The following is an 18,627-nucleotide window of genomic DNA, read 5'->3' as shown; positions in this document are numbered from 1 at the left end:
AGAAATAATTCCGACAGCTTGCAAATATTACTGCCCCTAAAACAGATACCTTGGAATATGGATATATATATACCAGTAAATAAGAGTTGAATCGTACATTGCAGAGACTTTGTTTTAAATTGTTGTTACTGGACTGTCCATGAACCGTTCTATCTTTATAGTCTTATAAATACATAAATAGTACTTTAAAAAAGCCTTTTGGATGCTCTGATGTTTAGAGCAGGAGTGATGCTCTGAATTTTTTTACCTTTGGATTATTCCAAACAACTCTGACACGAGAAAGTTAAGAAATAAAACTGCTGACTTAGTACTAAAGCTTTTTATTAAAGACTGAGTTGATTTAAAAACTTATGATATCCAGGTGTAATCCCATCATACTGTACAGTATTCTTCCTGTGAAATACAGTTTTTGCCTCGTTTGTTTATCGGACGTCTGACTACTTATATTTACTGAAATCTGTCATGTTCCTTTTAAATCAAATTTTGATAAATTGTTAACATCCCCACTGTATAAGCACTACATATAATCACTTTATTTAAGTATGCCTAAATTAGATTGTCTTAGTAATAGATGGTGAGGTTACATTTAAATTGAAAAACCAGACTGTAATTTCAGGGATCAAGCTGTTTGCCTTACTGCTTTTGCTAAATGGACCTTCATTCAGAGAGACTTTTTCTGTCAGATTTAAAACGTGTTAATTCCACCTAAAACCTTCAAAGTTAAATAAATATCAGTATTTAGTCACAAGCCTTATCTGAGGACTCGAACATCTGGAAGTTCTTCGAGTCTTTATATTTATTTGAACTTTCTCATAGTTCTCACTTTTATACCGTTGCTAATTTGAGATCATGACCTCTCCCTGCCATTCCTCAGGTGTCTCCGAAAAAACAAACAGACTAACACAAATCAGTTTGCTAAATAACTTCAACAAAGAGAGCAGCGGCGATGGCCCTCTGCGGAGTTTTCTCATCTATGTTAATCACTGCCCAAAGGCATTTGATAAAAGGGTATTCTGAAGTTATGAAGGCGCTGTGCCATGTTCAGTTTATCGTTTGATTACTGACCCAATTACAGTGCAAGTAAGCAATTAAGCAGAGCCCGGATGTAGCGGACGGATTCAGTTCGGCTGTCGAACTGTGATACTGTATTCGAAGCAAACCACGGTTCTATTCTCCCCCATCCTCAGAGTGAGAGTGTGGTTTTTAGAGAGAGACGTTTGATGAAAGACTGTCTTGATTACTAGGGTCAATAGTATCAGAGTGACATCATTCTCAATTGCCGGGTGACTTCATGTTGTCACGTTTCACTGCTTGTGTGCTTTGTGCACATGTGTTGAGAGGAAAAAAGGCTGCCTGTTGGAACAGAATCCTCTATTCTTTTTTTTTTGAAAGCATCCATAAAATAAACACAAGTGGCGGTTCCGCCTCTAAGCATTTGGCTCACTCAGTTAAAGTAAGCTCCACAAAATGGTAATGGGCTTCTGTAAAGTGGCATCCTCAGTGTTCATTTCAGATGAACTGCCGTTGTGTCTTGCCTTTAAAACCTACCTCATGCTTCAATATTAATAACAATCTGGCTGCTCCAGCCACTTACTTCAATTTTACTTTGCATCCTCCTTGCAAATATTTCAGTACATTAAAGCCTTGTTATGTTTTGCAAACAGTTACATTTATTAAGTGCTTCTGGCCTTGGTGGGTCCTGCCGCGGCAGCGCCAACTCTGGGTTCCCATCAGCCTACGCTCCGCTCTCAAAGTGCAAACTTCTTTTCCGTCTCTCTGCATTTACCGGCTTCTTTGTGTTCCCCGTTTTGATTCCGCCACTTTCACCGGGAATGAGAAATGCTAATTGAGTGTAATGAAACTGATATCTCCATCAATAGGTCATAAAATACAAAAGGTGCATATCTGTTTGATTCATTTCAAGTCCCACGTTGCTTTGCAGTTCAAAAGAAATTCATCCCAGCTCCTCGGAGCCTTTTGGAACGGCTCCTGCCCCCACCTCCCACTGTCTTCTCCAGGCATCGGTTGTTACTGTATGTGATGGAAATTGAGACATCTATTAAGCTCAGGCCTATTGCTTGGCACAAAGGAGTCTGACATTCTTGAATGAAGAATCCCCTTGTGGTAGAAAACCTTTGTATCTCATTACAGCCATACTTCGTTTTGTGCAGAAGAAATTCTATCAGCCTGAGCAATTATCCTCAGGTTGGTTTTGCTCAGTTTTAAAACTCTTCATGTCGTCTACTCTTGGCCTCTCTTTTGTACCCTGGCCAGTGTTTACCCGACTCATGTTTGTTAGTTACCTCCTCGCTAATCATATGTATTTTGTGTTAGACCAGCAGTGTGTCTTTAAGCAAGAACACTGTGAGAAAATCGAGAGGATAAAACTACCACTGAGAATCTGGCAGCCATTTCTCAGCATTTATGTGTGTTTTCCTCACTTTTCCACCCTCTGCTTGTGTGAGGGTGGATTTGTTCATCTCCTCTACTGTATGGATATTAGTAGAAGAAATTGGATTACGCCAGAGGAGAGAACATTAATTTTTGCTTCACCCCGTAGCAGAGAGAGGTTGCTTTATCGATTAGGCTAAGTCCACAGGAAGGTTTTTTATTCCACAGACCAAGTAAAGTAAATATAAGTGTATATAGGCTATTTGAAAAATATCCAATTTGCTATATCAGCCTAAATTTTTAAATGTCTCAGCATGGGTATGAGATTCCAGGGGTAAAATTACTGAGGTTGTGTTATCATACTATGATACTGAGTGTGTTTTTACACCTGATTGTCCGGTAGACTCTGTTCTATTGGGGACCAAATCTGAAACCTTCGCTACATTTTCGGCAGGTGCGTTTCCCTTCCACAATGTATTTTGGTCAAACAAGCCAAACCTTTTGAAAAACCTGCTTACTTCCTCCCTGTGGTGGCGCTGCACCAACCACCACCGAAGGAAACAACACAAAAACCTCTGAAGAAAACACTGAGCGCAACTTTCTCCTTTGCAAAATGTAAACAAAAATAGAGTAGTGTGAGATTTGAAAGGTTGTAGGGTTTTTGCAAAAGACCACAATACATTTTTCCCTCTACCCATAAACGTGCAAGTTTGTTTTGGTTATCTTTGTCCAAGCTAATATCCGTTCTGTTTTGCTCTGTTCGACCACTTCCAGTCCAGATTGTGTATGATTGTTCTCTCTCTTTGTAGAAAGAATGAATCCTCTGGTTGTTGTTGATCCTGTCTTTAGTTTGGCACCTTACACTTGAAGAAGGTTTGCTGGGGCGTTTTACTATCATACAGAGAAAAAGATGCGGCTGAGAGAGATGTAGGGAACATCTTTCCACTTTGCTAAATGGACTTTTTGGAAGGCACATCCTGGCATCTCATGACCTAATTGCAAGAGCAAAAAATAGTTACTGTTTTTGTTTGGCTCTGCATTAACAACACGTATCATACGGTCTAAACCTTCCCGCCAGAATCCATTTCTTTTACCATTATTTGACATTTTTGGGCTACACTGAATATATGAACATGTTTTTCAGTTATAAAAAAAACATACACACAGAGAGATCTACTTTCACAGCACAATCATCATTTCAGAGTGCTGGGACATGTGTGCAAGGACAATGAGGGTGCATTCAGAGTGCATTTTGTCCATAAAGAGGCAGTGCACGGGTAAAAATGGTTTGGTGAAGTGATATGTGAATCTGAGTGTGTTGTGATTATTCATTAACCTCTCAGCCAGCAATGGAACTCATTTTGTAAATTTTAAACGGTGCCAGTCACAGTGGTGTTGCCAAATGGGCCAGGAATGTCTGACTGGGTGGAAATGTGTGGTCCAAGTGGTGCATATTGGAAGAATTTTAGGGTAATTTGTGCCACCTATTATAGCTTACTGTGTATACTCACATTTCACTCAGTATCTCAGTATGTTAGTGTAGCGCTCTGACTTTATGCACGTGTAGGCTCAGCCTATTTCTGCATGGAATTTTTGTATTGTTAATGAATTCTAGGTGATAGACAGAGACGAAGAAACACAATTTTGGAATTGAACAGAAAATGATACATGACTGGAAAAAAAAGCATTTAAAAAATAAAAAAGAATCTTAAGAGTCTAGTGTATTCTGTATGTTAAGTTTAATGGATGGAGCTAAATAGGGATAAACCTAAAATACAGAAAACTGTGCTAAAAACCACTGCATTATCAGACTGTGCTGGACAACAACCCTAAACATACAGAGCTGCAACAAAATAGATCAAAGCATTCCTATGTGTTAATATGGCCTAGTCAAAGTCTATTCCCATGTCCAATTGAGAAGACTTGATTGATCCTCACAGAAGCTCTTCAAGCAGTTTAAGTTTGAACTATTTTGCTAAGAAGAATGAGTAAAAATGTCAGCCTCCAGATGTGAAAAGCTGTTAGACATACCAAGGCTCTTCATGGTGACTCAAGAGGAGTGAGTCAAATTTCTATTTGTACAAAACTTTGAAAGAGATGTATCCTTTTCCCTCCCACATCATAACTCTGTTCTCATTGTGTCAGTCTATCACATAAAATCCCAATAAAAGATACTGTGGTTGGAATATAACAAAAAGTTAAAAAAAAAAAAAAACTGGATAGAGATTTTCATTTTTTGTTTACACCTTTCTTCATCTTCCATATTAGAAAAAAAAATCTTACAGGTAATAAAAATCCTAGAAATCAGACAACAGTCAACTGCTTTGTCACTTTTTGAAAACGTGTCCCAAGTTTGGGACCTGGCAGATACTTGTCTTTTATTTTCAGAACAACTTCAGCTGTACTTTTAAAGTCTTCCTATTCACACTTGAGTACAAAATTCCAATAGAGAGCAGGTTTTAATTTATCGGAATCACACTCTTTCTATTTGTTCCCTCGTTATATTCTGGGTTTATTTGACATTTCTTTTCTCTGCTTCTTTCAGCTCAGCTTTGACATGCCGCTCTTAGCCTGCTGTTCAGGATCTTTTGAGTAAACGGGTAGTTAGTCACCTTCTCCATAGATAATTGCTTCTATTCAGTTGTTGCTTGAGCAGCCTTGTGATCATATAGGGGGAGAGAAATTCACACTTATGGTTACATTGTTGGCACTAATGAGGGTCTTTTTTGAGTTAGAGAGCATTTGAACTTACACTAAAGAGGTGGAGAGAACCACACTTATTTCGTGAGTTCACACTGTGGTGCTTTTGAGATGTCTATTACCGCTGACCACTTTCCGATTAGATGTCCGCTGTGAGCTAAAATTTGTGTGGACAGCTATGTTGAGGGATATATTTTCAGAAACGTGATGCTTTGGATAAAGCTCGGTGATAAATACATTAATAAAGTTAATGGCAGGCCTCGTAGGTAATCCCAGTGTTGTTGTTTGTGCACTCAGGTTTGTGCGTGATCGTATGGAGCCAGGGCGTCTCTTTAAGTAGGACAGTAGAAATTGATGGCCGGCACTGAAAGCTGACCTAAATAGCATAGAAAAACTAGTTTCCTCAGCATGCATGCTGAGCCCAGTTGCTCTGCAGAATATGCAGTGGAAGCTGCCATATTGTTACTGTAGCACTTAATAAAATCACATGTTAGACAGTGCAATCCTTTCCTTTAGCAGTACTGTTGGTTTGTTGATGAAACTATAAATACTACTATTAAAGGTGTTACTTTGTCATTTGTATCCACTGTTTTTAGAAGTCGAGGGTAATGAAGACATTCTATTGATCAGAGCTGAAGTTTTCTAGATAAATACTTGTACAAAGACATTGGGGCATTATAAAATCATAAAGGCCAGCCATGTGAAAGGAACCGCAGTCAAACCACTATCTAATTACATCAATTTACGGCCTTGCTGCTTGGCTAATTGTTCTCGGGCTGACACGTTATTTGATTCTGTTCTTAAAAGCTTCTTCATGATGTTTTTCAGTAATGAGATGTCCTTTTAAATGTTGTCTTACCTAATTAGTTTCAGTATTTAAAAGCAAGACAACTGTTGCTAACAATCTGAAACACACAACGTGTGATTATTGTGACCTGTTTTCTTCTCTTTTTTTTTTGAAGCCAAGTCTTCTACCACCTGCTCATGCAGCCACCTACACATACAGCACAATAATCATCACCTTTATATTTTGCTCAAATTGAGGGTTGACATACTCTACACTGTGCTGATAAGGTCCATGGAGACATTAGCTTTGGTGAAGCCCCAAGGGGGCTGCAGCATTCACACACCTACACAACGTTTTAGATTGAAGTTGACGTATATATATATTTTTTTTTAGTTTTTCCTTTCTTTTTTTTTCTAAGCAGCTTGTCATTAAAGGACTAAAGTGATCCTATTTACATTTGAAAATGAATATGTACAGCTAAATCATAAACACAGTATCCAATAAATAAAAAGTACATATGAACTGCATTTGTACTTTCTTTTTTAGTAACAATAAATTAAATTTGAATAATCTCTCCTGTTTTTGATATTAGTGTCAAATGCCCATATAGTGTGCGTGTATATATATACATATATATTTAAAAAAGCTAAAAGTAATCTCAGATCTGTGTGTGATGGTATAATTTTATTTTGAAAATATTTGCCATAGTTTGGACAGCAAGTCATTGTTTGCAGTAACTAGATGCCTAGTATCAAAGCAGTACTAAAAAGTGGAGCATACTGTATATGCACATCTGATCACCAAGGTGTAACTTTTTGAGCCCTTGTGTTCAAAAAATTAAATTTTAATTTAGTTTTTTGACTGTGTTTATTTTAATTTGTTAAAGTTTTGTCATTTTTTGTCATTTTAGTTTTGTTTGAGTAGATATTACAATATTTCATTAAGAACAAACCAGAACATTGAAGGAGAGTTGGAAGAATTTACTTAATGATGAAATATAGGAAAATTTCATTTTTAAGATTTCTCACATCCGTAAAGAAAATGATTAATTTACACCTTGATTAAAGGTGATTAAATATTCATCCAAGGATAAATTGGAATTAATGAATAACGTAAGAATTTAAATTAGCTTCTTTAAATAGTATATAGATGCAAATTAAGATTATTGTATACAAAATTGACTTTCAACATCAAAATCTTGAAAGCGGTGCTTGTAAAAGAAAACTGAGACTTAATTATTTTGGTCCATTTCCATATATTTTAACATGGGAAGATTGATATATTCCTCCGCTCAGACGAAGCTCATCCTGCCTCTCCACACAACTACAATTAGATCTGTTTAGATTTCATGTCCCTATAATATTTTCTCTCATTTACATGAGGTTTTATTTTATTTGTCAGTGTTGTACTGAAATGACTTGTTAATATTGTTAAGGCAATGTTAAGGGATTAAAAAGAACAGCTTTCTGTTACAATTGTTTTTTTAATTTAGTCGGCACCCAGCTTGATTAGCCCTGTGCTGCTGGAAAGTTGACTGTATTAAATGCAGGATTAATGCCTCAGGCCCTAGATCTCTAGTAATAGCAGACGGAAATACTGATCAAAGAAGTCTAACTGTGCCGTGGGTGTTCGGACTGCCTCTGTCTGCTTCTGTGCATTACAAGATCGAGCTTTAGAAGACAGAGCGCACACGTGGGAAGACAGAAGAGGGATTTTCTGCAGACTTTTTGTTCAGGAGACAGGTGAGGGTTAGATAATCTTTAATTAGGGTACAATCACTGATTCATTGGGGAACTAAAGGTGGAGCGGTTTTAACTCCACATAGGATGTACAGATGACCTATAGCACACAGGCAGGGGTGTACGTGTAGGGGTGTGTGTGTGTCAGCCTCACAGGTTTGGGTTATGTTTGTTGGTGTGTGTGTGTTTGTGTCTGTCTGTGCAGTTCTTGTCAGTGTGGGGGCAGGAGGGGGGGCTCCAATCCCTCCGTTTTGTTTCCCAGGAGACATGGCTGACACTTTCTCCAGGTTGCTGCACTTACTTAGGCTTTGTTGGCAGGACCAGTAGTCAGAGCTGCTCAGCAGCAGCCTGCTCTCATTACACGCAGTTCACATCAGGAAAATATACAGCACCAACTGTTGGAGCATTAGGGGTTTTTTATGCATATGGGTCCTTTATGCCAACTGAAATAAATCTCTGTAATAAATGTGTAAAAGTGGTTTTGCAGTTAAGGTGAAACACTACAGGCAAAAAGCCATTTTTTTATCTGGATTCAAAAATGTTTCTGGGTCATGTTGGTGATCATTGTTGCGTATTTAACCAGAAAATTTCTCATTTATGCACAGGTTGCAGGAACAAAAAATGTACAGGGAAAGCAGTTGTTTAAGAGGGGAGTTTCATATTGACATTATGCTACTTTCTGGTTTTCTGCTGAAGTTGGCCTACAAATCAAAATCAGTCTTAGAAAGTTTGATGTTTAAAATACAATATGGCTGCCTGTGTGCTGATAATTGTGATAATAAACAGTTAATTTGTACTCAAATCAGGAACAACTAGTACTAGATTATTTAGAACATATAACATGTCGTATTTAAATGGATTTTATACAGATGAATACATGAGTATTGTCTTGTGTTGCTAGTTACAGTTTGCGTGGTTACTTAGAAAAACTCAACAAATCCTTCTAGTTTTACAGCTTGCATCTGGAACATGAAAAGGCAAGAAAAGGAATATTATGTTACAGTTTTTATGGGTAGACTGTAGCTGTACTTTACTTTGCTGTCAGTACATTTTAAAACAAGGCAAAATCTCCAAGCTCCCCTTATTAGTGCTACCATTTGTACACGTACGGATAAATCTTTTCTTAATTCAAAAAGATTTTCCATCATTTCCCATTCTTTGCTTCCTAAGTGATGCACCTTACTTTTTTTGTTTGACTGGGAAGATTTTCCAACAGTTGCACATATTCATTCCCTCAACGCGTTTCTCAAACTTCAACATGTAACACTAGATAAATACACTATAATTCCATAACGATTACGAATTGGTGTACAAATAACATTTGTTAATATGTAAATAACCAATGTAGAGTTAACATTTAAATACCAGGACAGTTCAAATGCATTATCAGTTTAAATAACATAAATTTGCAATTAATCCCCAAACGTTCAAGCAGTGCCGATTGTCCGGAAGAAAACACGACATGCACACTCCAACTTGGACTCTCTTTGTGTTCTTTTTGATTTGTTGGAGCCAAACACCGACCCAGAAAGGTTTTCTAATGAACACCAGGTGTACACCTTGTATATCAGTGATGATACATATGTGCTTGGCAATTCACTGTCATCTAGTTACAGCTTTATATTTAGCTGCAGTCATCAGGGAGTTGGGGATGCCTCTGTAGCAGCTGTAAATGTGTCCTCCTTGTTTTTGCCTCCATGCATCTTCATGCCCTCACAAATCTTCCCAACAATACGCCACAACAGGTATGAGTTCCCCTCCGTGCCAGGACTCTAACTTTTCCTGAACAAAATGGTGAATAAATAGACATTTAAATGAACTGAGGCTTTGAGGCCATGTCTAATGTGTGAGCAGATTGTCATTCAAGCCATCAAATGGAAAATGAAAGACATCTTAAGTTTTGAAAGAATGAATTTTAAAGCGCCAGCGTCTCATTCCACGCCAAAAGCAACTTCTCTGCATCGATTTACAAGTCTTCCAATGAAAGGCGTGTGCCAGAATGAGTTGCCTGTCAGTCTTGGAGACGCCTGAGCAACCGAAGGTGGGTGGAAAGCATCAGAACAACAAAGACAAGAGAAACCTGAGTGCGAAATAAAGAGCGGCCATGATGAAGCTGGTAAAGGGCCGTGAAAGTGGGCTCCCTGCCGATCCCGCCGAGTGATGAGACGAGGGCCAAGGCCAGTTCTTGCTAATAAGTGTGAGCGAGTACAGCCAAGAGGCCTCAGCCAGTAGCCTTATAACACCTATTATCATCCTTCCTACAAGACATCCACGTGTTTCCATTTACAGGCTATTGCTTAAGCTGTGAAAGGCTCTTCTTTGTGAGCATGTTGACACCTTTCAACTTGTGTCAGTAAGAGTTGACAGGCTTTAATAGTTTCTGTGGAGGTCAGCCTGCTGCTTGGGGTGGATAGGTGGAGGAGAAGGACCAGGATACCCGAGGACAAGCCTCACTGAGCTGACAGGAGGAAGAGGAGTAGGAGGAGGAAGATTTCGATGCTGGGGCAATTTTGTGGCCAGTAATTCCCTCCAAGGTTTGTAATACAGAGTAGCAACACAGCAAAAGCAGAGACTGAGGCTCAGACAGCCCACAGGGGGCATAATGTGTCCTGAGCCAGCAAGGGAGGAAAATATTGATATTGACCTTTTTTTTTTTTTTTTTTGCAGTTATTATTGTGCGTGTGCCAAAAAAAACATTGTAAAAGTAGCTGACAGATTCTTTCTAAGAGTAGTTGACACCATAGAATTTTTTTTGTGTGTTTTTTTTGTTCATTTAAAGCGATGCGGTCATGGGTGGACGAGCCCTGCTGGTGGTATCTGTGGTGGCGTGGCTTGGCCGTGACCTCGCTGGGTACAGTGCTGCAGTGGAAAATGTCCTGTCACTTGATGGAGGAGCTGCCTGTAGCGCTAGGAAGGAGTGTGGCGACAGGGGCCATGTGTGTTAACCTCTTTCCTTGTCACTTTTTCTGTCTTTCTTCCCCCTCTGTAGACTCCCCCTTCCCCTTATCGCCACCTTTTTTTTCTTTTTTTTTTTCTACTTTTTCTCTCTCAATCCACGTTCCCCCAGACTCAACTCTCTCTCCCCACACTCCTCCATGACAAATTACTGCTGGCGGTTGATTTGTTGGTTGTCAAAAGTGCTCCCTGCGCTGGAGGTGTGGAGTGAACTGCAGAAAAAAAAAACGGTTCTCCAACCCCCCTGCCCACCCTCGTCTGGCTGTCCAGATCACCTGCTCTTCCACCCGACCAGCCCTTCACATGTGTCCCCTCTCTGGAAATCGACATCCTGTCTCCTAAGATCTCATTACATTAGATTTTCATGTTAAATCAGCTCCCATATTAAATTTTCCGTTGAGACTATTTCGATATGTCAGGAAAGGAGCTTGAGGAGGATCGTTTTCTTATTTATGGGAGAGGAAATGAAGCAAAAGCAAAATGGGGGGGGAAAGTGTGAGTGAGCGATAAAGACCGAATGACAGAACTAAAAATGTCAGGATTTGTGATAGGCTGCCTGCTGTGGTAAGAAGCACAAACAGCTCCTTAGAAGGAAATCTGTGTTTGTTTGGATGATCTGATGAATTAATAGAATAAGCAGCTTACTCTAATGTACTGTAATATTCTTAATTTTGCTGTTTCTGCGAAGATGTGACTGAGAAAACATGCAAAGCTGCTAAACAAAAGGATTTAACATCAATGTCATTGAGCGACCAGTGTTTTTTTTTTTAAACTCATCATATCTGTATTGGTCTATAGTATTAAATACTGTACAAATACAGGAATTTAATCATGTTTGATTCAAAAATCCTGTAAATCCAATGTTGCCATAAAGCAGCCGTTCTCATTGATTTTCAGCTTTGCCAGCAATGACCTAATACAGCCACAGATATTGGAGGGATAAACCACCTTAGTACAGTGAGCACCAACAAATCTCTCATCTCTCACGCAGTTTGTGTACGTTGTACTATGTCAATATGTACAGTATGCCTTTGCTGGAAGGTAAAGTAAAAGTTTACCGTGAATAATTGTAAGGAAAACTATACATAAAGAGTGGGAATAATTTTTTTTACCACATTTTGGTGCAATTACATCTCTTTTGGAAGATGTCTCTACATGTTTTGAACATTTCAAGATTAAAATTATGGTCCAATATTTTTATTGTTATTTTGCAAACCAGCTCAAGCTTTTTCTAATTGGATTAAAAGTAGATGTGGACATCATCTGGACTTTGACTAGGCCATTCTTGCATACAAAAGTACTTTTTTCTAATCTGTTCCCAGTCTGGAGTCTTTTGCAGCATCTGACCAGCTTCTGGGATGGTGTGTTCAGGATTCAGTGGTATCTTTACATGTGGGCCCAAAAAGTTTGGCTATGGTTTGCCATCTCCTCCACATGGCTTGTTGTAAGCTTAAAAATGGATGTTTGTTGACTAACTTTTAACATTGACATTCATTAAAAGTTGCGATTTTATAAAATAACTGATTATGTTGGATTTTGTGTGTATCTGTGTAGCAGGGCTACCACACTTTTGAGATTTACTCTTTTTTTTTTAAATTTCAAAATTATGGGCTACTTAGCGTTAGTCTCGACAATTCTATGACAAAACCCCTATAAAACACACTTAAGTTTGAGGGTATAACATGACATAACGTGCAAAATATTTTTGTACCGGATAAGAACTTGGTGATGGTGTTTTGACAGTAGTTTTTGCGCGAGCAGAGGTGATTTGTTTTCACGACCGGCTTTGGTCGCCCCAGTCCGACTCGCTGTTTCTGCTCACTAACAGTTTCACTTCTGCAAAAATAATCGAATATGTTTTCTTTTCAACCCTGGCCATACAGAAGCAGGATTGCTTTGTGCATTGCCATCAAAACACAGAGGAGAGCGACGCAATCCACTCATGTTCAAAAGTGTAAAAACTATCTCGTCGCTCTGTCTTTGTGTTAAAAGAGGGGTTAAGCTCTTATCCTATAAATATGGCTTGAAAATCCCTCTGTCAACGACGCATTCATTCTAAGGCCCGTATTAACATAAAAATGGGGGGCTTGTTATACAGTGAGATTTCAATAAAAAGAACACAAAATGCATTTAATGAAATTCAGATGCAGGGCCCTGGCTCCCTGGATCTCATTAAATGAGCTTTGTGCTGTTTTTCCAATCTTCTCTTTGTAGAGGGGGTCCTTGAGTGCCCTTAATAATGTGGCAGATTTCATCATATTCCTGATTTAAAGAGGACAATGTCTGCCTTGTTCACTTGTTCTTTTCTTCTTTTTTTTTGCACATGGAAACCAATCTCCACAGATGTACTCGAATAGTTTCTGAATCTGGATGGAGATGATACTCCCAACTTATGATGTGCTTTCTCTTTTACTTGTTGAAGTTTTGTTGGGGCTCTCCACTAACTCCTTTTTTTCCCCGCTGTCCCTCCCTCCCCTCTTTTTCTCTCTCTGCATAGGATTTGGTTTCATAACTTTTGAGAGTGAAGACATCGTAGAGAAAGTCTGTGAAATTCATTTTCATGAAATCAATAACAAAATGGTAAGTTCACACATTTTATCTCCCCCCTCCACCCCCCACCCCTCACAATTCCAGGTGGGAGTTGAAGGATTAATATTTGATTTGTTCTTTGCCCTACTATTAATAGCAGACCATGTGTGTTTGTGTATGTGTGTTATATGCACAAGCTAATACTCCCACATAGCCACACTTTGTGGGTCTCTGGGTCTCAGGGATGGGAAAGCAGTGGTGTGTACTGCCCACAAACCGTGAAATTGTGCGGCTGAGTTCTGCCTGTCAGGCTGAGGGGACGGGAGAGTGGAGCCTGTCCCTCTCCTCTCGTTTCTACACTCCCCTCTTTCTCTCCCCCCATTACCACATGCGCTCACACAAACACACATGCACAGGTGGGGATGTCCAAGGGTGCAGGAAGAAAGCTACTGGCAGAGGCAGAGTTCATTAGTCAGGGATTAACACCTTCTACTGAGTGCCAGCGATGCTGGTTTTATTTACACCAATCGTACGGTCCTTTCAGAGTTTCTGCTGCAACTTTCAAAGCCATCAAGTCAGTCACGTATGATAAATTGACAAGGTCCGCCCTCAGTGTAGCGAGTGTGACATTAGGGCCTCCTTCGCCCACGTCCATCCTGTGAGCCTCTTGAGAAATCCTGCATCATTTGAACAGCTTCGTGGGCCGTGATTGACGGGAGGGAGTACTTGTCTCACCACCGTTCTTTCCGAGTGTGCACTCACTCCCCCCTCCCCTCTCCCAGGCCTCCTCCTGAAACCAGCAGACTGACTGACTGCCTGACTGACAGAACCGGAGTAGTATAACCTCCCTCACCTGGGAACAGGCCAAGTCTCATATGACCCCAGTATGCATCCCAACGCCCCCTTCATATGGTGTCGCATACCCTGCTAAAACTGAAACTTAAATCTATGGCAGAAATAACAATACTTTGTAGTATACTCTGTCAGATCCTCTGGCATGCTGATGTACATCTGTGCAAACCAAAGAAAAAAAGAAACAATTTTAAAAAACTGTCACATGTGAATATGCTGAATGTCAACAAGTCCCAGTTTGGATTTTACAAGCAGGTGACACATTATTTCCAAATAAAGTCTCACTTCTGCCACCTTTAACCAGGAGGAAAAATACTCTCACAAAAGCATTTGTTAAGCACTGTACAGTAATTTGCTGATGACTAGAGTGGAAACAGAAGTGCTAATTAACAGACTGAATGTGCCGAATAAATAGTTCAATAATAGCACAATTATTATCAATTTATAAAAGGGTTTATTTTATTCTGTAAAACTATGTTTCAAATTAAATGTTGGAAGGATGCACTGATTTTTCAGAACACACAGATATGGTTAGTTAGCCATAAGTACAGCAACGGCATTGTGTTAACAGTGGCTCTTAATGGGAACATGCCCCTATTAAAATTTAAAGTTTTTGTGATTAAAAAATAAGCTGAAATAAGAAATAATTTTCAAACTTTCTCAGGTTTACGACTGAGAAAGTGTCATATATATATGTGTCATATATATGTGACACTAGATATATGTGTCATATATCTAGTGCAACTGATTTGTACAACTAAGAAATCTGTTTAAAAGCTTCAACAACATGTTTGACATCCTAATATTTTGTCAAAAATATTTTGAATCAACTACAACGTTTAATGTACTTTAATAGGAGATGTGCATGCATTATAAGTTCACGAGTAAAGGCCATTCCAACATCTTTCTTTTGATGATTTTTCACTCACTGTGATCCTGAAAAATGAATTTCCTCTTCAGCTTTCTGGCAACACCTGAAGGCTACCAACATCTCTCCGTTGCACTTCTCTGCCTTCAGTATTTAGGAAGGTTTTAGGAGATTCTAGCCATCCCTCAGTGTTTTCTCTGGAACAAGAGCTTTTATTTTTAAAAACCATGATTTCATACTGTAGTGTCTCCTCTTGATAACATCTCTCATTGAGAATACCTGAGGGTCACTGCCACACCTGTAAAACACCTGTGAATTGAAATCTCGAAAGAGCCTCATTGAACAGTTTCCAACTTGTGTTTTCATTGTTTTGGAAGAACATCAAATTTTTCCCATTATATATATATATATATATATATATATATATATATATATATATATATATATATATATATATGTGTATAATATTACTGTGGAGTATTTTTGTACTTTTCTCTTGACTGGTACCTTGCTAGAATGAGATCCTTTTGATTCTTTGTGTAGCATTGTTGTAAACAGTAAGTATGGATGTGAGCAAGTCTTAGGAAGATCCAACTATATAACTGAACTCTATTTCAATCAAAAAACAAATGAATAAGAGAAAGGTCTATATTTTGAAAGAATTAATTTTAATGTGCCAATGTCAAATGCCAAACCAACTACACTGCATTGAGATATTCTGTGTAATTGATGATACATCAGAAGGGGAGTTAACAAAGTAATTGATTAAGAGTGTGCACTCTTACGAGACCAGGTTATTTTGTCTGTTTTATATTTTCCCTCAAATATTTTTTTCATTTGTAGTTAAATTGTAAAGGATAAATACCATATCAACGGTGGGAAAATAAAAAATAAAAATCACAGTCTTAGTGTCTAAGCTTAAAGTGAATGCTTGTAATGGCCACTGTAACTTGAAGTTTGAACAAGGTTTATTGTGCATATTTTTATATTTCTTATAATTTACCAATACAAATTTGCAGAAAATTACTGATTTATTTACTTATTTTTTACTTGGTTAAGTGCTTGAATTTTGTTTTTGGTTGCTTTTTATCATTTTATTTCTTTAAATTTTCCATAATTTCCTAATTCAGTGCGTCTTTTCTATAATTGCTGAACAGAAATAACCCTTCAAACAGCTTTAATGGCTCTGTTACAAAGCTGGGGAAATAAAGATGGAAGCTTTATATGCCGATGATAATAAGATGAACATGTTTTTTTATTCAGACTGAAATTACGGTCAGTTTTCTCCAAATCCAAATGCCTGTGTTATCACAAATATTTAAATGTACGAAATCTCTGAATACACCTCGGTTATGTTTCAGAGAGATACTTGGTCAGCTGTGGCATGTTTTCATGCAGTCCACTGTTGCTTGTCCAGCTGCTAAAAACATCTGCTCGAGTGAATTTAAACTCACACAAGGCAATAATGTCAAGCCAACTTCATAGCTCCTACGATCTCTCGCATGTCACAAGTAAATTCACTGGTTTTTCTGATTCAGGATGTAACATAATTTTAATTTTCAAATTGTGGTTAGAAATAAATTTCCATTCATCAAGTGTGTTGATTTTATAATCACCATTAGGGTATTGCTTTTGTTTATTTAAGCTGGTTCATTTTTCAGGGTGAAATGATAATACCTCAAGAAAGAATTAAGTGTACACGTTTTTTATTCTAATTCACACAGGATTAAAAAACCCCACAAAAACAGGCTTAAATATTTATATATACCACCATTATTATTTAAAATTTGTCTGTCATGTTAAGTTGGATCACAACTACGTACTTCCTGTCGCTATCAACAAGGATTTGGTAAAGTTCTAGCTGGAAATTGGACAACTCTTCTTGGCAGAATTAGCACAGTTCCTTTAAATTGGTATCATTTTTTTGGAGATCATTTCAGAGGCTTAATGTAAGACACTTTTATCCATTCTTAAACCAGATTGATTTGTATTTTGAGATGATTGGAACACTAGATAATGTTCAAGCTTTATCCAACTACAATTAAACCCAAAATTGACAATTTGTTCTTACAAACATGAAACATGTTTGTTCTGACTCTGCGATGGACTGGTGACCTGTCCAAGGTGTACCCCCCACTTTTTTATGATGGCATTTGTAATAGTAGTTGCATTTTAGAAAAATACAACCAATTAGATATTGCTATACATATTTGTTTTTATTGGTTTTATTATTAAGGTCCACATACTTCATTGCTTTTCATGAGAGTAACTTAAAAAATGGAAAAGAAAAGCCTTTTTCCCCATCAGAGATAAACACAAAGGTAAAGTCCCAGTAGCTTATGTAAATTTAGATCTTTGTCAGGACTCACTGATGTAGAGCTTGCCAAAACATATATTATTTCATTGAGATCAGTTGTAAGTAGCCTTTTGTGTCCTGTTAATATATAGCAACTGAAATTATGTGACATGGGAGGCTGGAAGGGAAGTTGTGAAATTTATTGTTGTTTTCACCTCCTCTCATTTTCTTGCCAACAACATTGTGGCTCATTTTACACATCTGACCCAGGGTTGTTCCACAGAGTGTGAAACCGTAAACAACTGTAAGCGTTTAGTCAACATTTTCTAATGAGGGCTTTATGAGGTGTAAAATAAACTACTATGGATGGGAGAGAGTCACTTACAGCTTTGACTGCCAGTAAATATAGATGCATGAGCTTAACCAATTCTGAATTATTTTTAAGAACTGTAATGTAGGAATGCTTTTTTTAAATAATTGTTTTGATACTCTAACATTTTTCATTACAATGAAACATACAACACACACAAAACTTGGGGCACTGATTCATAGTTAAATAGGAAGAAAAAAACACATTACAAGATGTTTCACCTAGTAATGCTTCCTTGCTCTTGTATGTCAGCCATTTAGACCAGCATTTGTTGTTAGAATGTCCTTTTATATGTAAAAGATTTGTCCATAGAGTGAATCTCCACCACGACTTCCCGCCAATGTTCTAGCTGGGGAGATAGATAGATAGATAGATAGCATTTATTGTCATTGAACAGAATTCAACGAAATTTCCATTGCAGCTCCCGTGCAAAAGGTCAAATATATACAGTATAAATAAGCAAACACACAATAATAATAATAACAATATATACAACTAAATTAACTAAAGGCACTCAACCACACCAAAGAAGTAGCAGCAGGTCCAATTATGGCAAAGTACAGATGATGTGACAGTGCAAAGTGCAGAACAATATGGCTGTGTGGGGGTGGGGGATATGTATGTGTAACTGCGAGGTTATGATATGTGTGGGAGGGGGGGGCGGCAGGGAGTAATGGCTCTGACGGCTGTGGGGAAGAAACTGTTTCTCAGTCTATTTGTTGTAGTCCGTATATTCCTGAACCGCTTGCCTGATGGCAGCGGCACAAACAGTCTGTGGCCCGGGTGGCTGGAATCCATCGCTATGGATCCAGCTCTCTTCTTGACCCGGTCTGTGTAAATGGAGTCCAGGTCTGGGAGGGGGCATCCCACAATGCCTTGTGCTGTTCTCACCACCCGTGTAAGTTGTTTCCTCTCCAATGCTGTGCAGCTACCATACCACACAGTCATGTTGAGGCAGAGGATGCTCTCGATCGTCGCCCTGTAAAAGTTCACGAGCAGCCGTGAGGAAAGTCCAGCCCGTCTCAGTTTCCTGAGGAAGAAGAGCCTTTGTTGTGCTTTCTTCACCAGGTGGGAGGTGTTTGTGTTCCAGGAGAAGTCAGAAGTGATGTGGAGGCCCAGGAACTTGATGTTGTCCACACG

The 18,627-nt window shown here is 38.5% G+C and overlaps 1 protein-coding gene across 6 annotated transcripts in view; it reads left to right on the top strand.

Moving 5' to 3' along the window:
• The window catches only part of msi2b (musashi RNA-binding protein 2b), a 306,045-nt gene that overhangs the window by 204,700 nt on the left and 82,718 nt on the right, over positions 1 to 18,627 (top strand). For all 6 annotated transcript variants that reach the window (XM_028031479.1, XM_028031480.1, XM_028031477.1 and 3 more), the window contains exon 8: positions 13,070 to 13,152. In XM_028031479.1, coding sequence (XP_027887280.1) covers positions 13,070 to 13,152 — 83 coding nt within the window. The remainder of the gene's footprint in view (positions 1 to 13,069; positions 13,153 to 18,627) is intronic.

This window comes from Xiphophorus couchianus, chromosome 11 (genome assembly GCF_001444195.1).
Source record: "Xiphophorus couchianus chromosome 11, X_couchianus-1.0, whole genome shotgun sequence".
In the NCBI taxonomy this organism is placed as follows: domain Eukaryota; kingdom Metazoa; phylum Chordata; class Actinopteri; order Cyprinodontiformes; family Poeciliidae; genus Xiphophorus; species Xiphophorus couchianus.
Note: the sequence above shows the minus strand (reverse complement) of the source record. Positions and strands in the feature narration are given on the sequence as shown.